The 25690-nt window shown below is 39.1% G+C and overlaps 1 protein-coding gene across 2 annotated transcripts in view; it reads left to right on the forward strand.

Moving 5' to 3' along the window:
* The window catches only part of LOC147166742 (receptor-type tyrosine-protein phosphatase gamma-like), a 385386-nt gene that overhangs the window by 83545 nt on the left and 276151 nt on the right, over positions 1-25690 (forward strand). For both annotated transcript variants that reach the window (XM_086086609.1, XM_086086610.1), the window contains exon 2: positions 683-799. In XM_086086609.1, the coding sequence (XP_085942735.1) occupies positions 683-799 (117 nt within the window). The remainder of the gene's footprint in view (positions 1-682; positions 800-25690) is intronic.

The following is a 25690-nucleotide window of genomic DNA, read 5'->3' on the forward strand; positions in this document are numbered from 1 at the left end:
TCACAAAATCAAGGCCCGAGGTTCATTCCAGCCTGCGACATTATTTTATGTGGCCCGCGAATCCAAACCATGTGCATCTAATTCAAGATTCATGAAATTGTTTTCAATTTGAACAATACTGAGTTATGAGATATTGCATTATAGTGATGCAAATTCAAGCGTACATCTTAGACATAAGTCTAAAGAAACAGCTGGTTGAACTTAAACTAAAGGTCAGCATCAAGAGGTCTTCCAATCCAAGAAAAGTCAGCCAATTCAGATACACACCAGGCCTCAGACCTGTCTGACATCATGAAATTGTCCAAGTATAAGATTTTCTACAATATATAGGTCCATTTTTACAACAAGGGAGCAGAGTAAAGAAAATACAGTAGAATCTATAGTCAGGCATTTTGTTTGTTTCTGCTCCTTTTCTTTCTGCCCATAGTTTTTTACATTGCATTGCCTAAAGTTGTGGTAGTAGTTCCACAAATTTGTGTGGCGCAATCCCACTGCAATTTTTTATTTGTTTTTGTTGACCTTTCCCCCCACTCTGAATGTGCTTATGCATGATAATTCAACTAAGGACACAGTTGGATATTATCTGGCCCAGTTGGTTTCCAACCTGGGCTGCAGAGTGCTGCTAATGATCTGCTCCTCTTTGTGCTAACCTTTGTGTCCATGTTCTTCTTCTCACCTGCAGTGTTGACAGGAACCCAAGCTGAGTCCAGTTCCCCCGTCCAACGCCTTCGTACAGCCATGGCTGGTGAGAAACGAGTGCGGAGAGCTGCCACCGAAGAGATCTATTGGGCCTACTCAGGTATGTGATTTAATGTGTGTGAGAGTGGCCCGGATGCAGGATGTCGGGCCGGGCAAAAGCTGGTGGGTGTTGCTTGGGAAAGGACGGGTAATGGCAGCATTACAGTTGGTTTCCAATTAAAGGGAAACAAGCACCCTGGTATGGTGGCCAGTAAAAAAATGTTTGTTCTACTTTTAAATGTATTTTAAATGGGGAGTTTGCAACAACAACAATTGCAATACTGTAGCTCAATGTCATTACAGGGGAAGACAATGTTAAACATTTCGTGACAATAATATGTATAATATGTTATATGTGACTTCACTCGTCTAAACATGACATTCTGATTAATATTACATTTGTGGAATAAGAGTTATGCAGCAAAATCCAGCGGTAGGTTCAGGTTATCCAAAGATTATGCCAAATAATTCACTTTATAATAAATTAATTTCAATTGGAGTCTCTAAATGTTGACATACATTTAAGTATATATTAAGCATGCAGGAGATTTTTGCACATAATGTGCTGTTTATTAACAATGTACAAAAACATTCATAGTATATGAAATAATTAACATTAGTGTTTAAAATTAATGAAATTTCAACGCATACACTTGTTTAGTTTAATTCGTTTAAGGAACAATTCACATTTTGTCCCCTTATTTCGTTTTCCACACACCCTATGACATTTTTTCCCTCCCTGATACTACTACTTTATTTACAGCCACATAATGTTATTAATGTTATTAAATCCCCCAATTCTAAACTAAAAACGTTAGGGCATATTTATATACTCAAGCGTTAAGTATTCTTCAAGCTGTTTTGTGTGTGATGTTTAAATATCTTATTTTGAAATCTATGCTTTTAATTTGGAAGGCCGCTCCGTAGTTCTGTTTCCTGCTTCACGTCTCTGTTCGTCATTCAGTTCATGCATTTATATTTAGTTTTTGCAAAACAACATTAACTTATTGAAAATTATTGAATCAGTCCAAAACAATCTATTTTTTTCTTTTTTTTTTCTTCTTGGAGAGCTCAGTATTGTTCATTCGGTAATTTTACCGATTTGACATGTCATCATCATTGCTCTCTTTTTTAATTTTTTTATTTGTATGTGGGTGAGAATGTGCGTGTGTGTGTGGGGGGGGGGGGGGGTGTGCATGTGTGCGTGTGTGTGAGTGTGTACTCATTAGTTCACCTAAAACCTATTAAAAATCCCATACCGTTCACCAAAACCGAATACTTCAGAATCCAGCTAGAGTTGTGAGGTTGTCAGGAGACCCGAGGAAGGATCAAAGAAAAGAAAGGAAAGTAAAATCCAGCACCGACCAGACATTACTTACTACGAACCGGGTTACCAACCAGAGTATTTCACCAACCCCAGAAACATCTAAATTCCAACAATTTAGGGAGACCTCAAGAGACCAAAAGAGAGACTCAGGAAAGGAAGGACAGATGAAGCAGAGTGAGATCCACCAGCCTCCACCGATTCAACGACCAGAGGAAGAGTTTCGATAGATGCTGGTGTGGTGGATCTGGCATGCATGAAAATCTCCACCAAAGAGGGGAGCCGTCGACCCCTGCCAGGACAGAGCAAGCGCAACACCTCAGGGGGCCCTGAGGCAGCGCCAAGGGACAACCACCGGGCCCCGCAGGGGCCACCGGCCGGAGAGCAAACCCAGGAGCCAGGAGCGCCCCCCCACCCCAACACGGCCCGCGCCCCCAACCCAACGCAGCAGGACGGGGCACGGCAGGCCCGCCAGGCACCCCACCGGTCCACAGCCGCCTCTCCCCCCACGACCCCCCCCCCCCGCCCCCATCCACCCCAACCCAGCCCCAGCCGTCCCCAGGCCCCCAAACCCCCAGACGACCCCCCCAGCACCCAGACATCCTTAACCCCCCCCCCCCCCGACCAAGCCCCCCCACCACCACCAACAGCCAGCCCCCGACCTCCAAACCCCGGGGGCACCCTCGCCCACCCCACCTCCGCCGCGTGGAGGGACGGAACACCGGGGGACGGGCGGCACCCCCGAACCCCAGGCCCAGCGGGGAAAGGCCCCGGTCGTCACTCCAGCGTTCTTAGTGAAAGCTAACCCTGTTACTGAGTTCGCCAGCTCGCCGTTTGGCGAACTCTAACCCTACACCGTGAATGTGACCCCACCCAGTGTATATACAAGTGTGTGTGTGTGGTGCATTAAAATTGGGAGCAGGTCAGATGGAGCAGAGGTAAATGATATCCCCACGCTCCGATCCACCTGCCTCCCAGTCATGTCAGTGAGTGTATGTGGTGCATTAAAAAATAGAAAAAGGAGACGACAAGAAGGGCAAGGGGCAGCGGCAGGGCCGCAGAGAGATGGGGAGAGGAGGAGGAAGGGTGACGAGGGAGAAGGGACAGGGAGGCGGAGGACGGGCGGGGAGAGGCGAGGAGGGAGAGGCAGCAAGGGGGAGGAAGGGGGACAGCCCGGAGGCCCACAGGCCCCGAACCGCGTCGCCGGGCCCGGAGCGACGGACCGGCGGACACCAGGGAGAGCACCGCAACGCAGCACCCACCAAGAGACCCAGGGAACGGCCAAGACGCAGCCGCCACCCAGCAGCCAACAGAGGGGCAGAGCCGCCCTCGCCCAGCCAGGGGGGGACAGCACCTATAGAATCAACCCACCGGCATGCAGTGAATCCGAATATTAACCCTTAGTGCCCATTGGAGGTGAATCTTGAGGAGTTGGTGATTAAGGTGTCGTTTGATGTATTCTGCTCGATCCTGGTGGCAGCAACTGGGTTCCTGACTATGTTTTTTTTGCAATAGTAAGGGCTACAAGTGTAGATTGAAATTGTTTATGTATAACCATAAATCATGAAAATAAGTGTCTGTAGTGTTTTGTAAACACTGGAGACAAATGTCGGAGTCTGAGAGTCCCATTTTCTTCATCATATATTGAGTAATGTATGTTCTATGAATAATTTTATATTGGATAAGTTGTAAATTTGTGTGTTTTGTCATTTTAAATACATTTTCACAAACTTGAATCCAAAAGTCAGATTCCAGAGCTATAGACAAGTCTATCTCCCATTTCGAGATGGGTAAAGACATTTCATCAGTATATGAAAGTAACTTATATATTTTTGAGAGGTTTTTTGTTGTTGTCGGAGAAAGCTTGGTAATATCTTTAGCTAAAACAGGCGGTTGGCGCTCACACCGAAGTGTTGGAATTTGTTCCTTTATCATACTTTTAACTTGCAGATAATGTAAAAAAATTCTGTTTTTTATCTTGTATTTGTGGAGCAAGGATGTCTATGATATAAACATATTATCTGAGAAAAGATGCTGGAGATGTGTAATTCCTTTCTGCTCCCACACACCTAAATAAAACGATTGGTTGTTAAGTTGAAAATCGGGGTTATGCCATAAAGGAGAAAGCCCGCAGGGCTCCACTTGGGCTTTTGTAATTTCTAGTGCCTTCCACCAGGCAGTCAGGTTGGTGGAAATCATTGGGTTTTTAAAACAATTGTGTCGCTTAATCGATGTTGTAATGAAAACTAAATCTAGAAGTCTGAGGTTATTACAATCCTTCTGTTCTAGTTCCAGCCAACAGTTAGTATCTCTGTTTGGTTGTGCCCATAGAATGATATATTGTATCTGGTTAGCTATATAGTAGTGCATACAATTTGGTGCCTCTTGACCTCCTTTGGATTTATTTTTCTGAAGAGTAGATAGACTAATCTTTGCTTTTCTTTATTCCAGTAAAATTTTGTAACGGCCGAGTCCAACAACTGGAACCAGTTAGCCGTAGGTTTAAATGGAATCATTGAGAAAAAATAGTTTATTTTGGGTAAAACTTTCATTTTAATGGTGGCTATTCGTCCTATTAGAGAAATAGGAAGATTATTCCAGCGCTCCAAGTCACTATAAACGCTATCCAGAAGTGGAGTAAAGTTTAAATGATTTAAATCAGTTAACTTAGGTGAGATTTTTATGCCTAAGTATTTTAAATTACCTATAGGAAATGAGTAGTGTGGGTCCTGGCTTGCAGGGTTCCATGAATTTTCTGTAATAGGTAGTTGATTTTGTCCAGTTAATAGAATAATCTGATAAATGTGAGAATTTAGCTATTAAGTTAAATACTTCCCCTAACGAAATAGCAGGCTTTTCTAAATAAAGTAAAATATCATCGGCATATAGATTAATTTTGTGTTCTGTTACCCCAGAGTGAATTCCTTGAATCCTTCTTTCCTGGCGTATAGCTAATGCAAGTGGCTCAATAAATATTGCAAATAATAAAGGGGACAGTGGGCATCCCTGTCTTGTGCCTCTCTGTAGAGTAAAACTCTGAGATATAATCCCATTAGTAGTAACTGTAGCTTTAGGAGAATCATATAATACTGACACCCAGTGAATAAATGACTTCCCAAAGCCAAATTTATTTAAAACAGCAAAGAGGAAGTACCAGTTAACTTTGTCGAAAGCTTTTTCTGCATCCAATGACATAACTGCCTTTTTATCATGCCGCTGTGACATGCTAATAAGGTGAAAGAGCCTCCTAATATTATTAGTAGTGACGACCTTTAATAAAGCCTGTTTGGTCGCTATGAATCATTGTCGAGATTACTGTTTCTAGTCTAGATGCGAAAGCCTTAGTGATAATTTTAATATTAGTGTTAATTAGTTAAATCGGACGGTAACTTGATGGAAGGGTGGGGTCTTTTTCTGGCTTTAATAAAAGTTTAATTGCTGCTGTATTCATGTGTGGACGTCCAAAACAATCTATCTGAACATACCGTAAAAGTTATTTCAAACAATCACTCACGTCTCACGGGTAAACCAACATGACATTGCCAAAAACATGTAATCTTGATTGGACTCGGGAGATTCTTCTTCTCCAGACTCTTAGTGAGGTGGATTTCAAAATGTTGTGGTAAATAGCGCCAGCTACTGTGCAGGACGGGCATAACAATTAGTAGGCGTCTGATTGAAAAAAATGCTGGCAGACTGCATTGCAAGACGCGCGGCACCACTGCGCCGGTGCCGTGATATGTCAATAATTTGGCGCCTGCGGGGTCCAATCACATTTAAGCAGGGGCACGTGCCACCCTGGCCTCCCCTCTGGCTCTGCCAGTGATTGTGCTTAGTAAATGTAATAAATAATATTGTTGTGCTAGATAAATTAAAAGACAAAGTTTAGATTAGAGAACGTTTCCAACTAAGGGAAAACATTGAAGCATATCATTCCCTCAACGTTCTAAAAATGTTTCTCTTTGGTTTGGTTGTAACTAACCTTTAGATAACCCCGTTCTTTAAACGTTTGGTACTAACGCAATATGAACCAGAATACAGCATTTAGACTTGGGGGGCTACATAGAGCATATTATTGTCATTGTCCGGGGTCTGGCCCCCCATTGTATTTGATACGTGTTCTAGGGACCCATTCATTTTAACCTTAATTTACAAAAAATGTGAGGCTGATTGTGAACAAGGTCCTCTTGTCTTGTTCAACATCGGTGACTGGCTGTGAAATTACAAGACATGATTCAATCACTGGTTCCTCCACTGACAAACACTACTGAGTATTTGTATAACCTTGAGCAGGATACTGATGTGTATGAGTGTGAATGATCGGGTTACCTTCGCTCCATGGCAGCATAAACCATCAACATTGTTGCAAAGGGAAATTTAAACACATTTTAGATACTATTAGAGATTTCACAGCATGGAAGATGGAGTGATCATCATGTTTTATTTAGCATTTAAAAAAAATCATGAATTTGATATTGTCAAGTCAATACATTTAGTACTCTTCACCTCTGTCTTTTTCTGCTACGCTCAACTGTTCTCATTTCTTTAGCTGCATGCTTGAAGCTCGAGGTTTTTCTGGGCCCCCTTATTTCATTCTTTATTTAGCCCTTTAAAGCATCTAGTTTTTCACAGACAGCATTTATCCGTCACCATGCAAGCCAAGTAAGCCCCTGGCTACAAATGATATTTGAGTTTATTTCAGTATTGCTGCATGCTCGTCTAACCTTAATTGGTTACCCCTCCTGTTTGAAAGAGCTTGGAGGAATGTTGGTTTTACTGTCGACAGTGGGTGATTTTGAGTGTATGTTATTTCTTCTGTCCGTCCTTCATATATATTTTTTTATATTTACAGTTTTTGTAAGAGCACTAAAAGTTATCTACCAAATTCAATCTCTCACTAACTCATGTTTCAATTTGATTACGATTCATATGACTACAATTCAAAGTGATAAGTTTTTTAATACTTTGTCCTGCACTCACAAAAACGTATTATTATTATTTTTTTTACATTTCTTTATGCTAGAGCATACAGAAGGCTTTGATGCAGCTTCTGACCTGAAGGGGTGGCTTAAAGAAATAGTAGTTGTTACAAAAAACGACCAGCAGGTGGCAGCAGAGTATAAGAGATCAACCAGGGCCATGTTGCAAAAAGTTATTTCCCCACTGTTTTTAACAGATTTGTGAATAATGATGAAACTTAACTATATTCTAATGCTAATTGCTGCAAAACGGAAACAGATACAAATATACTTTTTTTTTCCTGGTGAAAGAAGAGACTAATCTTTCTTTTGGTAGGTTCCATGTTTTTTTCAGCAATAGACACAATATTCTGTGGGCCTTGCAAAATCAGTCAAAATCCAGTAAAACAGCTGGGGGCGAAGGGGGTTGCGTCAGTGAAAATGGCTGGGAGTGAATGAGTTAATGTGCTGTAGAGCCTGCAGGGTAATTGTTGTTTTTTAATGTTTTTTAAATCAATGCATCTGAAATTAATCAATGATATTTGTTTTCTTACTGTGACTGCTTACAAATGTTAAAACAATATTTCTAATGACAATAATGAACATTCAATTCTAGATACAATCATTTCTACATTATTTTAAGTAGAAAATAAGAGCTTAATCAATTAGAATATAACATTTACCAAAAAATATTTCTTATAAGTTACAAGTGGTTTAAAATTATTGTTAGAAATATGATATCCATGTCAGTAAGTGCTTTTAGTGCCAAATATTTTTTATTATTATTATCTTATCACTCACATCACTCGTATCAATAACAAAGTGAGCATTTCAGTCTTGTGCGGCTGTATTTTCTGTTATTGGAATTCACTTAGTGAGGTGGTCTCTTTCCTTAGGGACACAGCCACTGAGACACCAAAGTTGAGATTTGAATTAATCATCTAACTAAGCTTCTTTGAGTTTTGCTTCAGTTGATGTAGTTGACAAAATTGTTCATTGTGCAAGCATAAGGAGCTGCATGCACTGCTGGCTGCACACAAAATTCAATCACATACATTTGTATTAGTTATTTTATTAATAGTTATTCACTTAAATAGCTTGCCATGTTAACACAGTGGTTCCTATAAAGTATCTAGTGTAGCTATACGGTTTACTATTAATGTATTTTTTATTATTTTGCTCAAGTCAGCTCATCACATTAGCTATTAAGTCACTCTCTTTTTCAGTACAAATTAGAAAATCATTGTTAGTGGAGGCTTAAATGTTGCTGTTCTGCACATTGTGGCTTTATTGCTCTGTGTGTGTGGGGGGGGGGGGGGGGGGTGGGGGGGAAGAAATGCATATGGATTTCCAAAACCATAAATATAGCATTTATACATTTTGTATCAGCCTGGACTGGCTGGAAAGCCAGCTGGGATAGGCTCCAGCACCCCCTCGACCTTTGTGAGGAATAAGCGGTTATGATAATGGAGGGATGGATGGATTTTGTACCATGTAAAAAAAACAAAAACAATGTGCACAGCCCCAGCACTCACTCATACCACGTTGATTGCAGCTACACTTCCATGTTCCATTGATTCATAACCTTTTAAATATGTATTGCAAACCCATAGACTGTAAACTGCCTTCTTCAGAGTTTTCTCAACTTCCATCTGTTATAACTTGTTTTTTTCTGTAATTGTGTCATCCAGTGCTCTAATAAAACTCTAATCAGAACCTCAGTGGTCCATAACTGTTCTGGCCTCTGCCTGAACAGGGTGGCAGATTAAAGTCTGGTACAGTACTGACCAATCAAATGTTATCTGGGGATGGTGCAATAACCCCAGAATAAACAACACATTGTAAATGACGAACACTCATTGTGTAAGGCTTACAAGCTAAATCTTAAACTCCAAACCAGACCACAAACTAAGCACAAATGCATGAAAAAAACTATGATGTCAAACAACAAATAAGGTTATAAAAGAAAACTAAAAACCTCTATACACCAATCTGACAACGGATGTGGGGAAGTGGCTGGGCATCGGTATGCAGCATCTGATTAAAGTATGGAGTAGGGGTGGGAACCTCTGGGTAGCTCACGGATACGATATGCGATACAAGGCTAATGATAATGATTAACTCACGACATGACGATGCCGCGATTATCGATACATTGGTCAGGAAATAAATCCACGATAATCTACGATAAAACTTCTCAAGACATAAACTGATAGTTCCTTTTTGTAACATTACTGAAACACAATGGCCGTTTCTCAATATGCATTCTTGTCCTTATTTACTTTCTTGTGATGTCTTGAAACGTAATCAGTCGCGGCCCAAGTACTGTTCCAATTGCAAGTACGCAAAAAGGGTCGAGCAAAGAACGGACGGAATAACCGGATGTTATTCTTACTGTGTTCTGACGCATTGCCGTAACTGTGTACCACGTGACTAGATCATATATAATTCTGAGTAATATATTAAAGAAGTATAATTTGAAATTATACATGGGATTTATCCAATTTAGGCTTATATTGGGGGAAAAAAAAGTTCTGGAAAGACAACGATGTGAGTTGCAGGTTTTGATCTGTTTTTCCTGAAATTGTGGTATATCTATAAAAAAATATATATATCTTTGAATATATAGTAAATCATATTTAATATATATTAATATATAATATTATAAATTGCAGTTGTTAAACTACGTTGTGTAAAAAAAAAAAGGACAATTTAATAAAGTTGTACTTTACACATTAAATATTTATTATTATTTACGTTCATAAAAGGGGAGGAATGCTGTACTTACAAACATGATGCTGGTGGGGGCAGCAATGCACATGCCGTGCCTAGTCTGCCGTAAATGAAAGAAGAAGAGAAGATGCTCCTCCGCTGCCATTCGTTCCTTGAAGTACGAAATCCATCTTGGGATATTTCCTCAGGCAAGCCTTCACCAAGCAACAACCGATGGATTCTTAGTTTAAGCTAGCAAAAAAGAACGACATCCGGGAATTCCGTGTGGTCTTGGCTTGTGCATACTTCCGATTGGAACAGTACTTGGGCTGCCAATGATGACGTCTCCCGAAATCACAAAGACGTAAGTAAGGATTTTTACCAATGTATGTTGTACAAACACATTTAGAAACATCAACATAGTAGTACAAATTCATTGAAAGCTGGTCACTTGATAAAACTGCGATGAATTACGGAAATACGCCAGCGAGATATGCGTGATTGGGAAATACGTTCTTGAGATCGTGCTTACCAAAACCCGACTCGTTGCGCCACATGAACCTACGGTGTTCTAGATATTGAGAAACGGCCAATATTAAAATTGGTATCTTCTTCACAGTGATTACTTTAGTTCTTTTTTTTTAAACAAATGCAAATTTTTGTCTTTCTTAAACACTACTGTCATGCAATATGCCAGTCAGTCACATAATCATTTGGTTCATTAGTCATTTTATAAACTGTGACACAATTTTCTGTGTAACATTGCAAAAGTAAAAAAAATAAAAATAAATTTACTTAGATATAAAATCAAATTAAATCAATATTAATATTCCTCAGAAATTGTGTGCTTCGAAAAGTCAAAACATAAAATATGTTTTTAAACCTTAACATTGAAGTGGGGTGAAATTCGTTCTCTGCATTTGACCCATCCCCTGAGGGAGCGGTGAGGAGCAGATGGGGCCGTGCTCGGGAATCATTTGGTTATCTAACCCCCCAATTCCAACCGATGATGCTGAGTGTCAAGCAGGGTGGCTATGGGTCCCATTTTTATAGTCTTTGGTATGACCCGGCCAGGGATTGAACGCACAACCTCCCAGTCTCAGGGCGGACACTCTACCACAAGGCCACTGAGCAACACTTATTTATTTAGTGTTGAGATGTTTTTTTGGGGGGGGAGGGGGGGGGGGTATTTCTACTACCTTTGACCATATTATGTTTGATTGGCTTGACTTTGCGTTGACCTTGTCTCTTTAGAAAAGGTTCACATTTACAGTATGCAATGATGTTTTAAAGAGGCAAGCGACATATGGGCCGTTTACCATGACAGTGCCCTTACCCTGAAAGCTATGCCTCTCATTGAACTTGCAACAATGGCAATAATCCATGATCATTACCAATTACAATTATATGGGTGGATAAAATAGTCAAGTAAAAGAGCAGTATAACACGCTATTGGCTTCGGTGAGTAATAGGTACAATGAACAATTGTGATTAATGATAAGGTTGAAAAACATCACACATTGAAATTGTGACGAGCTGGGTTTGTGTATGACCTGATGAACTTCACAATCCAAGGACACTGAGGACAAAGACAGCTGTTTTTTTAATCAACCTTGTGTCTGTCATTCTTTGGCAGTCATACTAAAAGGCCTCAACGCACACGTGTCTTGATTAAAAGAATGCCACCAAGCAATTGAGACATCCGTGCGAGGTATATGGGGTGATGCATTATACAACTACTCTCTTTGATTGTGTCAGTAGCTGCGTGTCTAATGCAAGATCAAACCTATAGACTTTGTGGGTAAAAGTATCGATTTGTTGACCTCACTGCGATAATATTTCCACATCTTTCAAGAAGTCCTTGAGTATCAATGTGTCTTGCTGAGGACTGAGAGGACAATATCCATCTCCTGATGAAATGAAGATTCAGGTTTGTTTCAGCCTTAAAGGGATACTTGACTCATTGTGCCATTTTCAGCAGTAAACATTTTTTTTTTGTCCAAAATTCATTTGATAACTTTGTTATTTTTTATGTACAATTAATACCTTTAAACAATTTTTTTTACACTTGCTGTTGATTGAAGATGACATTACCTGTGCTGAGGAAGTGTGTAACGACCAATCATGGCTCAACCTGTTTTCTGGGTTTGGTCAGCAAACTGAGCCATGATCGGTCGTTACGTACATGAAAAATAATTAAGTTATCAAATTAATTCTGGACAAAATATTAACTCTTTACTTCTGAAAATGGCTCAATGAGTCAAGTGTCACTTTAAAGCCTTTTCACATTACACTTCGCACAGTGCAGTTCGCTGTTGACAACCTATTTATCGGGCATTTGCTGCTGCAGTGCAACAGCGCAAAAGGTTGGCGGTAAACAAGGTGGGCGTCAGGTGTGCCCAAATTAAAAAATTCAACATCTCGCCGTATCCAATAGGAATGATGGTGGAAGAAATAGATTTTGGAGTCATAGAATGAAAACAACTTAAATCAACAATTTTGGCCAAATCTACTGAAGGTTTGCGTGGCTTTTGCGCAGCGATAACTTTTGGAGCAAAAAATAGCGTCTCATTCACAAATCACGCGTATTCCTGAACTCATTCACTCCCAGCCATTTTTCAGCAGCGATTGGCACACTTTTGCCATCATAGTGGGTCTTGAGCTGCACTTCGTCATGCCTCTCACCTCGATTATTGGGAATATAATTATGTATATTAGGGATAGGCAAATACCGATACCAGGTATTGGTATTGTGCCGATACCAGACACATTTCATGGTATCGGTACTCACAATGGGTATCGCTACTCATATCAGCCCCCGCTCTTGTGGCCGAAATATTTTTTTCCCTGCCTCGAGTACTCGTTTATTTAAGGCTTTAGCGTAGTGGACGCACAGGCTACTTTTAATTTAACCACCAACGCAAGGGGAGGAAGAAGAAGCGGATGTTACTTATTTGATTCAAGGAGTGAGAACGAACAAATTAAAGACAAATCGAAGGGGCAAGCGAAATGCGGAAATGGCGATGCCGGCGAAAGGGAACAAGGAGTAAGTGCCGAGGCTCAGTCCGCTCCCGCCCCACGTCCACAAAACCTGGTCCAGGCTGGCATGGGGTAAGTTGCCGCATTTGCGCCCAAGGTTGCCACGTTACGTTTAATTTAAGATGTGGCCTGTAGGGTAGTACTCCAGTAGCTAATGTGTTTCATGTCTGCAGATTCATCACAGGCTACATTCATCACAAGCTTCTTTTTTTTTTTTTTTTTTACCTGTACTGTGAAAGAATAAAATACCTTAAAAATACCCTATTTAATTTGCCTTATTACTGGTCAACTGCTCCAAATTCATAAATACACAATCACTACCCTGGCGTATAATGCAAGTGTACAATTTTGAAAAAAAATAAACTGTTAATAAAAAAAGGAAACCAACAGTTTTTTTGTTGTATACTTAAATTACTCTTTATCCACGCAAAAATAGATTTTAGCGGAGTATTGAGTACTCAATAGAATTTTCAGTCAAGTATTCGAATACTAAAGTACTCAATAGTTGCAGCCCTACTGTATTCCTTAAAAGGAAGTTGTACAACCACATATTTTGATTGGGACTTTTTTTCCCCTGGTCACTGTATTATTTATTTCATTTTATGTATCTATTTTTTGAAATTTGTTTTATTGTGTGCTCCATGCAAAATGACTATTATGAGGAAAATGAAGAACTATAATTAATTTCAAGCAATTTTAAGGACGTGCTATAATTGGGATATGCGTCTTTAAAAAAATAAATCTGTCATTGTTTTTTGGGGGGAAATTTTTATGTATAAGTACTAATGGTATTGGCACTTGGTATCGTTATTGGTGAGTACTGAAGATTTGAGTATTGGTATCCGTATTGGTCTAAAAAAAACCAAGTGGTATCGAACATCCCTGATATATATAATAGAATAGGGAATATAATAGAATATATTTTGTGGTTAGTCTTTTATTATTTATTTATTTATTTATTCAAACATCCTCGTGACAATCATTTACCTTCCATTAGGCAAAAAGTAACTTCCTTGTATCACAAGCTTTCTTTCTTACCAGAACATCTGTTAATCGCATATTTTTGTGTTTTGTTTTATGTTTTTGAATTTTAAATGATTCATAATGATCAACCTAAATTAAATGATTCATGAATGGAATCGATCATATTGCTTGTAAGAGCTGTTTTTAGCTAAATAGAATGATGACTGCAGTATACCATTAAATGACATCAATCATCACTCAGAGGGAAAATTCTGTTTGAGCAATTGCAGATTGGGGATAAACAAAAAAGTAGATTTATGAAATAAAAAGTTTTAACGTTGAGTTATGTCTGCCTGAAGGTACAATTTTTGTGAGATATGTTCCTCAAATATATTGAATGTTATTGTTTTTTCAAATCTTTCATGTCTATTTTTCAACATTCACAAATCATCTCACTCCATATATTTATTTAATGTATTTTATTATATTTTATTTTATTAAGTTGTCATGTATCGACCGAGGTCGATAGGAAAAAGTGGATCCCAGAAACTCAGGCTCGGGTAATATATATAAAATATAAAATATAATTTGTATTTATTTACAAATAGGATCACTACAAAAAACGCTTGCACGCAGGCAAAGACTATCAAGCAACGAAAAACACTCGCATAAGGCGAGGAATAACTATTTTAACGGAAAACACTTGGAAAGTGCAAGGATAAAAACAAAGAACAAAAAACTATTGCAGAAGGTATGGACTATAAACACACAAAATATAATCAGTACGATCAGTACCAAACGAAAAGCGACGTGGCTATACTCACACGTGGATACAAAACAGCTAAAGGCTAGAACACAAATAAGTTTCAACAAGGGTGCAGCGAATATTTGGACACGACGGTGAGCAAGGAGTAATACGGCAGCTGTTTGCTGCTCCTGAAGTCCCTTTTAATGTCCATTGATTACCAAATGGTTGCAGGTGTGGCACTGGAGGAATGCCCCCTAATCACTCTGGTACTGCAACAAAAAACAAACAAGACAACAGGGCTGAGATCCGAACCATGACATAAGTGTACGGTACATCTCTTTTGATAGCAATCCTTTCAATTAGTGGTGCAACAGACCACAAAAGTCACGGTTTGGATCGGATCACGGATTTGAGACACTGATCGGATCGTTTTTCAGATCAGAAAAAAAGAAAATAAATAATACTTTGTCTTCATTTATTTTGTAAAATGTTTTTCCCCATTAAATTAAAAACAATAAAACAACCCAAAGGGTCTAATATAGCCGTTTAGGATTTAGTGTCTTCATTTATTTTGTAAAACACTTTTTCCCATTAAAAAAAAAAAAATCTATTCAAAATGTCTAATATTAGCCGTTTAGGATTTAGGAACACAACTTTAAATGCAGTACGAGGCAGAAACATTTTTATTTTATACATAGTCCATGTGTAAAATAAAGTATTATTGGCTTAAAGTTATGTTCCTAAAATCTAAACGGCTAACTTTGACATTTTGAATTTATTGTTTTTCTTTTTTAATGGGCAAAAGTTTTTCATAAAATAAATGAAAGAAAAAGTTATATTTCTCTTCTTTTTTTTTTTTTAAATAATGAAAATACATCAAAGTGCAATTTAAAGCACATTCCCTTTCTTTAAAACATGGAGAGTGAATTACAAAGTAGCCTTTGTCCAAAATATTGAAAAATAATTAAAGTAAGCCAAGTAACCAGCTGTCAAACTAATTTCAGCTACCAGCCACAGGCACTTGTTGATAATGCTAACAGCTAGCTGCTAGCCACTTACGTCGGAGACTACTGCAGTATCATACATTGACGGCATAATTAATTAGCGGTTTCTTAGCATATTAAATTAGCGATTGAATATGAGTTCGGGATAGCGTTAATGTCAATCAAAACTACAAACGTCTAAAAGGGAAGTCAAGCTACCCATCATGCCACGACGTGGGCCACTTTCAAAGTAAAAGTCGACTAAGGCTATTTGCATTGCCATTAATGTATTATTTTGAAGTTAGCCTGAGCAAACACCAAACTATCAATAAGTGTGAGTGTTGCATTTGAATGCTACTGTAGAAGTGCCCTCCAATTTTTTGGGGTGGCCACTCTAGTGTGCCGCATCTCACTCATGGTCATGTGTCACCCATGGCCCTTAATGAGGACAAGCTTTGTAGAAAATGGTTTTGAGCATAATGTCACCTGAGCAAATGATATTGACCACAAAAGGAAATGACACGTGTATTATTATTATTATTTTTTCATTTTTTTAATTGTGTGTAAGTGGCCAATTAAGGTCGTGTACACAAATGTATCACTTAGTCCTGGGGGGAGGATTCTGAAGTGTTTAACATTTTCAGAAAAGGGATGCCGTCAGTGCCAGCCGATTTAAGCATTTTGACTGATCTTTCAAGGTCCACAGAAAATGTTCTGTTTGGACTATGGAAACACACATACTACCAAATGAAAGATTGAACTTTCATCTTTCATCAAAAAAAAAAGTTTGTTTCTACCTTATTCCGTTCTTTAGTAATCAACAATAGAAAATGGTTAGTTTCACCCGATTTCGCTTGTTTTGGACCAAAATACGGAGAAATCAAGCTTTTAGTGAAACGATATTACTTCATGCACTCTAGTGAATTTTACACTTCTTTTTGTCCATGAATGATGCCACAAACACCTAAATAGTGCTTTACTTCTATAAAACACTACCACCAAGAATGAAAAAGTGTTTTTTGATAGCAAAATACGTTTATTTACATTCAACAGTGTAACAATTTGACAACAATTTGGCAAACTATTTACAAATGTGTGCAACTGTGGTGCTATTTACAAATATGTGGATGTTTCAACGACAGTTTTTCTTTTTGTGTAACACTCCCCTGCGTGCAAGGAGACGCAACAGCATTTGCACAACAGATTGCCTCTTCGCGTGCAGAAGCTACACTTTCTTGCAGGCCGTTTTTTCCGGGGAATAGCAAGTATATACTGCAGTGTGTGTTGCCATAAAGTCTAATATCAGGATCATGCTACGGTTACGTTACGGTGGTGTTACGTCTGGCTTCCTCATGTCCTTCAGTTGCTATACCGGGTGGTAAGAGATGTTCTGATCCATTTTATCCACTCCATTCATGGTGGCATCGTAGTCCAGAACCAGTGTCTTCTCCGTGATCAGACTGTACCCGCTCCTCCGATGAATATGCATTGGACTCGGGGTACTCTTTATTGTCCGACCGAAAGTCCGCATATGCAGCTCCGGCGTTAGCAGCGCTAGCCGGTGATGCTTTATGACGTGAGAATAAAGGCCGCGTCCAACTGTGGCGTCAACCTCGGGATTCACCATCATCATCATCATCAATGTGCATTGGTCGATGCTTTTCGACAACTCTCCTTCGCCCGATCGAATACCCGGTCGGTTGTGCTGCGCGTTTTCCGGCGTTAGCAGCGCTAGCCGCGCTAGCCGGTGAGGATTACTACGTGATCATAACGGTCGCGTCAAGGCTTCCAACTTTGGCGTCAAGCTCGGAGTCATCATCATCGTCGACATCAATGCGCTTTTTAGTATTGATCGATGCTTTCCGTTTTTGAAAAAAATGCTCAAGCGTGAGCTGCTTGCAACCGGTTGCATCATCAGCCATTGTCTCCTCAACACTCTAGCTCCGCCTCACGTCTTCTACTGACACCCACGGTGGGCGGGCCACCCAACCTTGTGCAAAGAGTCATCGCTGCCATCTAGGGGCCAAAACGAGTCATTATACTAACTAGATCTGCCTGATACTTTCAGCACAGCTGCCCAAGGCTTTCATCCACCCGTTTCCAAAAAAAACAAAAAAAAAACATAGTGAACGTCTTTTAACGTCCTCGCCGCCCTTCCGTAGGTTTATACTAAACGTTTTATAACGTTTATGGTGGTCAAAGAGTTAACACATTTTGTTCCCCCAACCAGATGGCTAATTGCGTGTGAAAAGGAAGGAAGAATCTTCAAACATTCCGTCACATTATTACACTCATCAAGCTTTGCTGAGGAAATTAAAGCAGTTATGACTAAATCTAAACAGTTATAACTAAAATCAAACAGTTATAATTAAATCTGGGCAGAAGACTGTCAACAATCTCAAGATCATCAGTTCCAACAATTGTACCCAAGTGCAATTTATTTGCATGTGACAATACACTGCCAAGGTTTGGAGGAAGACCCAAAATATCACCTTCAGATTAAAGTATATAGTTTAGGATGTTCAGGAATAAGTCAGGAACCACCAAGGCACCTTCCATGAACTAAAAACTGTAAGGGAATAAATTGAACTGCCTGAGGCAAGTTTTTCATTGCCATGGACTTAGAGGATGCCAACCAAGAAGAAAGTCACTGTTCCAAAATCGACACCTTCAAGCTCGACTGAAATTGACAGCTGCCCTGAGGCATTGCACAATCTGAGGTGAGGCTCTACTGCCCGCTGCCACACTTTGCCTCTCGCCTATGCATTAGAGCAGGGAAGACAGCAAATTTGCAATTTGGATTTTGAAATAATGACATTATTCATTCATTCATTCATTCATTCATTCGCCCAACGGCTTATCCACCATCTTGGGTTTGATTAGCTGTCTTTGGGCAAGAGGCGGGTTACACCCGGACTGGAAGCTCGGATTTGAAACAACAACCTCAGATCTGTGAAGCGGATGTCCTAACCAATTTTCCACCGTGCCGAGAGTCTTTTTTCCATCATGTTTATTTTTATTTTTCTGGTATTCATCAGGCACTATTATACATTAGAGCAAAAAAATACACATTGTGCGAAGACATACTGTACAAAGATCTTCACACAGTCAAGATGTATCACTTCATCATACTTAAATGACACCACTTACTACGTTCCTAGTCGTCAAATTTTTTGTGCCATCTTAAGGCATTTTAGAGCATTACATAAAGAGCACAATAAATGTGAATAGGTGAGCACAAACACTCATGCATGGTGATGGTAGCATCATGCCTTGGGGACGCCATGTTAGTAGTGTATTGCAAGTGGATGGAATAATAAAGTTGGATTATCTGCAAATTCTTCTAGTAGACCTACACGTGTGGTCTTGTTTCTTTGTTCGTCACACCGTGGGCAATAAAAGAAATTGCAACTTAGTTGCTAAAGTGGTGCTCATCTTCTTCCTGGTACAGAACACCCCAAGCCTCTGCTAAGGGGCACAGTACTTTTAAGAGGCCCATCACTCTGCGCCTTGCTCCCTGTAGATGTGATATACTGTACCTCTATACAGTGCAGTGCTTGAAACACTATATATACACACTATACATCAGAATCAAATTGTAATTTACCTTCAGGAAAAAAAATAAATACGATAAATTAAATGTAAGCATAAAGTACTAAAGATGATCAGGCATCAAATGTGCACTTAAGCATATTTGGCACCTCTTATCTTCTACGCAGCAACCAAGCACTATAAGCAGCAGGATCGTGCAAATTACTTTTTAAGAAAGTATTACTTTCCTCAAAAAGGAATTTGCTTTCGTTACTAATTAAACCCATATATATATATATATATATATATATATATATTATAGTTGGTTGCTTTGATATATATATATATATATATATATATATGAGTTAATTTAAAGTTACTTTACGCCACAATTTTTTTTAACGCGCAATTAACCGTGATTAATTATATTTGGAAAGCCTGTACTGGGAGAATAACGTCACAACGTAGCAGACACGTCCATGTCAAACTTAGCCATAGTAAATTTAATAATAATGCATATATTTGTGAAGACTGGTGTCAAGTTGTATTTAACAATTTTAAAAATGTGCAGAATTTATTTCATGTTAAAGATTAGATAGCTCTCAATATGAAAAGAAAAATGCACTGAGCTGTCATCAACATCTTATAAACACAATTATGCCATCTAGTGGCAGATTATGACCTCCACACAATGTCACACACGTTTTTAAAGTACGGTACATCTTTTAAATTGTAACTAAATTTTATGATTTATTATGAAACTACTGTATCAATGATTAAAAGATGCAACCTATTTTTTCAGTCTAACATTTTTTCCACTTTTATGTTTACAAGAACATGAAAAATTAGAATTAAAAAAAATTGTCATTAAAAAAAATATTTCATTGCACATTTAGAACAGATAAATGTGTGTGATTAATTGTGAGTTAATTATTGAAGTCATGCAATTAATTACGATTTAAAAAAATATCGCCTGACACCCCTAATATATATATATATATATATATATATACTGCAATTGGCTGGCAACCAGTTCAGGGTGTACCCCGCCTACTGCCCCCCGCGACCCTTGTAAGGAAAAGCGGTTAAGAAAATGGATGGATATATATATATATATCATGTTTTTATGCAAAGAGAGCAACTGCTGCCATCAAGTGGTCACCAATAACAATTCCAGTGCCTCCCGGGCTTCATATGAGGAGACGTGCCCAAGAGTCTAATCCACCCATTCATAAAAATAAAAAAAACATTGACGTAGTTGACGAGAAGATTCGTCACTGGCACAAGAGTTCTCGTCCGTGGCAGAAATAGAGTTAACATAAAAGTGATAAAAAAGTGATAAAAATGTTAAACTAATAGAAATATGGCTGCATCTTTTAGTCATTGATACAGTAATTTCATAACTCATAAAATTGAGTTACAATTAAAAAGACATACTGTAAAAAACGAGTGAGATATTGATTTGTGTTGGTCATTTTTTCTGCCACTAGATGGCATAATTGCATTTGTGAGACGGTGACAGCTTTTCATATTAACTCTTTGACTGCCATAAACGTTATAAAACGTTTAGCATAAACCTAGGGAAGGGCGCCGAGGACGTTAAAAGACGTCCCCTATGTTTTTTTTTTTTTTTTTCAAAAACGGGTGCAGGAAAGCCTTGGGCAGCTGTGCTGAAAGTATCAGGCAGATATGATTAGTCAAAGACTCGTTTTGGCCCCTAGAGGGCAGCGATGACTCTCTTTGCACAAGGTTGGATGGGCCGCCCACCGTGGGCGTCAGTAGAAGACGTGAGGCGGAGCTAGAGTGTTGAGGAGACAATGGCTGATCCAAGCCACAATGGCTTGACCAAGCAACCGGTTACAAGCAGCTCAGCTTGAGCATTTTTTTCAAAGACGGAAAGCATCAATCAATACTAAAAAGCGCATTGATGTCAACGATGATGATGACTCCGAGCTCTACGCCAAAGTTGGAAGCTTTGGCCTGTTACTATCACGTAGTAAGCCTCACCGGCTAAGCGCGGCTAGCGCGGCTAGCGCTGCTAAGGCCGGAAAACGCGCACAATAGCCGGCCGGGTACTTCTGCACAAGCGGACATTCGATCGGGCGATGGAGAGTTGGCATCGACCAATGCAGATTGATGATGATGATGATGATGACTGCGAGTTTGACGCCAAAGTTGGAAGCCTGGACGTGTTTACGATCACGTAGTAAGCCTCACCGGCTAAGCGCGGCTAGCGCGGCTAGCGCTGCTAAGGCCGGAAAACGCGCACAATAGCCGGCCGGGTACTTCTGCACAAGCGGACATTCGATCGGGCGATGGAGAGTTGGCATCGACCAATGCAGATTGATGATGATGATGATGATGACTGCGAGTTTGACGCCAAAGTTGGAAGCCTGGACGTGTTTACGATCACGTAGTAAGCCTCACCGGCTAGCGCTGCTAACGCCGGAAAACGCGGAGCTGCACAAGCGGACATTCGATCGGACAATGAAGAGTACCCCGAGTCCAATGCATATTCATCGGAGGAGCGGGTACAGTCTGATCACGGAGAAGACACTGTTTCTGGACTACGATGCCACCATGAATGGAGTGGATAAAATGGATCAGAACATCTCCTACCACCCGGTATAGCAACTGAAGGACACGGGGAAGCGAGACGTAACGAAACCGTAGCATGATCCTGATATTAGACTTGATGACACACTGCAGTATATACTTGCTATTCCCCGGAAAAAAACGGCCTGCAAGAAAGTGGCGCACGCGAAGAGGCAATCTGTTGTGCAAATGCTGTTGCGTCTCCTTGCACGCAGGGGAGTGTTACACAAAAAGAAAAACTGTCGTTGAAACATCCACATATTTGTAAATAGCACCACAGTTGCACACATTTGTAAATAGTTTGCCAAATTGTTGTCAAATTGTTACACTGTTGAATGTAAATAAACGTATTTTGCTATCAAAAAACACTTTTTCATTCTTGGTGGTAGTGTTTTATAGAAGTAAAGCACTATTTAGGTGTTTGTGGCATCATTCATGGACAAAAAGAAGTGTCAAATTCACTAGAATGCATGAAATAATATCGTTTCACTAAAAGCTTGATTTCTCCGTATTTTGGTCCAACACAGGCGAAATTGGGTCAAACTAACCATTTTCTATTGTTGATTACTAAAGAACGGAATAAGATAGAAACACACTCTTTTTTTCTGATGAAAGATGAAAGTCCAATCTTTCATTTGGTAGTACGTGTGTTTCCATAGTCCAAACAGAACATTTTCTGTGGACCTTGAAAATCAGTCAAAATGCTTAAATCGGCTGGCACTGACGGCATCCCTTTTCTGAAAACGTCTGGCAGTCAAAGAGTTAAGAGCTATCTAATCTTTAACATGAAGTAATTTGCGAAACTCTGCACATTTTTAAAATTGTAAAATACAACTTGACCCAAGTCTCCACAAATATATGCATTATTGCAAAATTTTGACTTTGACGTGTCTGCTGCGTTGCGACTGGAATTAATCACGTGTTAATTTACGCACTAATTTTGACACTACTAATATATATATATATATATATATATATATATATATATTTATATATATATATATTTATATATATATATTTTTTTATATATATATATTAGCATAACCCAGCATTATAAGTGTGCAGTCAATGGGAGTCAAGATCTTCAGTGTGAACTTGTTTGAAGCATTCGAGTTTCAAACTTCCATATCATTTGTAGTCTTTCTCCTATATTCAAACCACTGCTATCGTTGGAAAGCTTGCTAGACACAGAAACAGATTACATATAACAATGATGTTAGTTAGCTATAATTAATTAGCTAATTAAATAATTCCAGTCACTAAAACAAAAGGTAAACCACAGGAAAAAAAATCATCATAATTTGAAAATATCTATATATGTGACGTATGTGGTAGGTAGAGGTTTGGACAAAGTATTTCTATAAGTGATGGTTTATTTAGAGCAAGCGACATGTGCTGCAGGACCATTCGTTATTCATAATCCCTTGATAATTTCCCTGCACCACACACATTGATACCGTCGAGAGACTCGGTGTGCATTCTAATGTGGCTTGCACTTAATCAAGTTTCGCTTCGACCCCCTCGTGGAGCAGCATTTTGCACGTCAGCCTGAGAAGGTACATTGTCGCTGTGTATTAGAAATGAGAGTTATTCTCACTGGGCTGTAGATTAATATTCCACAAACTCAGAGTCAATTTTCTACTTAATAGAGACTTGGATGTAAAATGCTCTTCTCTGTCTCTTTTTATTTCACATCCGTACAGCCGCACATCACTCAAAAATGTGGATGTGTGAAACGGTGTTTGCCCATTTCTTGCTCTTTGACTACATATTAAGCCAGGGTACGCTCCAGGCCTCCTGCCTCATCAATCCAAGTGGGTTTCTGTGTTTAGAAATCTGGGCAAGGACATCTTGTCTCATTTATCTTTAGTTGACGCTGAGTGTGTTTTCTTCTGCTTAGGGGAAGCCATGTCCCTGCTTATTAATTATGCCTGAAATATTAAAAAGACTCCATCAAAGATGAATTATTAATTCATTTGGCCCAGATCATCTCGGCTAAAGATTTTCAAGACTTGTCATACATCATCTGACAACAGTGTAACAACATTGTGTAGTTATGTCATGTCCCTGGTAATGAGTGAGTGACATCAGGAGCAGTTTGTGGTTAGTTCAGTGTTAGCGTCTGCTTCATGCTCCTTATGAGTGTTTTGATTTTGTGTTGGTGGGTTTCACTCTTTATCCCAATAATAATAATAATAATAATAATAATAATAATAATAATAATAGAGCTGTCAAACGGTTACATTTCTTAATCAGATTAATCCCATTTTAGAATTTTGATTAATCATGATTAATCACTTAATTAAAAAGGCTTTTTATCACAGGCATGAAAACGGGTCAGGGGGAAAATGGTAAGAAGGTCTAGAACCAACATTTTGTCCGTTAATATCAAACTGGGGGGGTGTAGGGGATGGAGAGTTTTAATGTTCAAGATTTAAGATTTTATGGTGTCAAGAAAAAACTGTTTGCGAAAATGTGAACGTCTTTGCTACATTTATCAACATCCACGTGGATGTTGAAAAACAGCATGTGCTGCATTCAAGTAGGGATGGGTACCTTTTGCATTTGAACCGGTTTGGTTCCAAATGTCGGTGCTGGGGTATCGATACTATTACTGAACAATACTAATTTTCGGTACTTTTGTTCTGTTGTTTGTGGTAATAAATGTTAATTTATTTACCAATAAAATAATAGTTTAAAAAAAACATTCACTTAAACAGTCATTTTTCAAAGTCAGATTCTGACAAATAATAGAACATTTAAAACACATGAGCCAAAAAGGATGGAGTTACAAAAATCAAGATATAACATTAAGAAAGTATAAATAATACCATAAATTAATATTAGAAGTAACAAAGTGAGAAGCAAAGTTCTTTACAATGAACAACATAAAGAACAAAATTAAGCAGTAATACAACAGACGATAAACAATTGTATTAGATATTTTGGTTTCTTGTGCAGTTGTTTTTCAAGAACGTGCATGCGCACGTAGCGCGATGAATTGGCTCCCAACTTGGAGTGAAATCTCGCAAAAAAATGACAGTTGGAAGAGGATATGAATGACAATGAAGAGAATAATTGGGACTTGGGAGCAAACTCAATGTAGACTGTATCCAACGCGGTACATAATGTTTGCTAGTGCTACAGGTTGGCCACTAGATTTTGCTATTTTATCATTGCCCATGAAATTATAAATATGGTATAAGTAATATATTGTAACGATGGTAAAGCTACACACCTTATAAAATTATTCAAATTGGACGGTCATCTGCTATGTCCGCGTGTGGTCCGCGCCAAGGAGAGGCAGGCGTCGCAGCGGTGCTACCCACATATGGCGAGCCGATGGCGGGGACATTCCACTCGGCCTCAGCACCAAGAAGTCCAAGCAGGTGTGGGACACCACCCTCAAGCAAAGCATGCTAGAAACCGTGAAGCTTCACTCTCGTTTGGCTTGCCGGTGTGCGCTTGCTTATTAACCCAAATCCCAAACCCGGAAATGCATTTTAGCGTAGCGTGAATGAAATCTAGTGCGAGTGGATGACATCAGTACGCTGCCTGTGCGTACACTGCTGCGTTCAAGTGCGTAATAGAAAATTACCAACACATCCCGGTGTGGACAGCCACAACTTAAGACACACTTCGGAACATGGATTTGGTGCCGTCCTCGGGGTACCCATCACACCCGGAGTTCACTGATACACTAACTCTCTGGTTATCCCATTTTTTTTCTGATTAATCATTCAGTTAATGCTTTAACTCCGACAGCACTAATTAATAGTAATAATAATAATACTACAGTAATTAGGTCAACAGTAAATGGACAGCTTATGTAACGCTTTCTACACTATATGGTGCTTTGAATTATATACACTATGCAATAAACTGTTGAACTGTTTACACACCAAGGTTATTTTAGTCAACAAAAACTAACAAAAAAAAACTAACTAAAACTCAAAAAATAATTTTGTTAACTGATTAAAATAAAAACAAAAATGCTTTTTAAACACGAAAACTCAAACTACTACTATAATTATAGCGAAAATGTCCATTTTAGTCTTTGGTAATTAATTTAATACATGAGCCTTTGGGGATGATTTAA

The sequence above is a fragment of the Leptonotus elevatus genome, chromosome 10 (assembly GCF_054856555.1).
Source record: "Leptonotus elevatus isolate MCC_2025b chromosome 10, RoL_Lele_1.0, whole genome shotgun sequence".
In the NCBI taxonomy this organism is placed as follows: domain Eukaryota; kingdom Metazoa; phylum Chordata; class Actinopteri; order Syngnathiformes; family Syngnathidae; genus Leptonotus; species Leptonotus elevatus.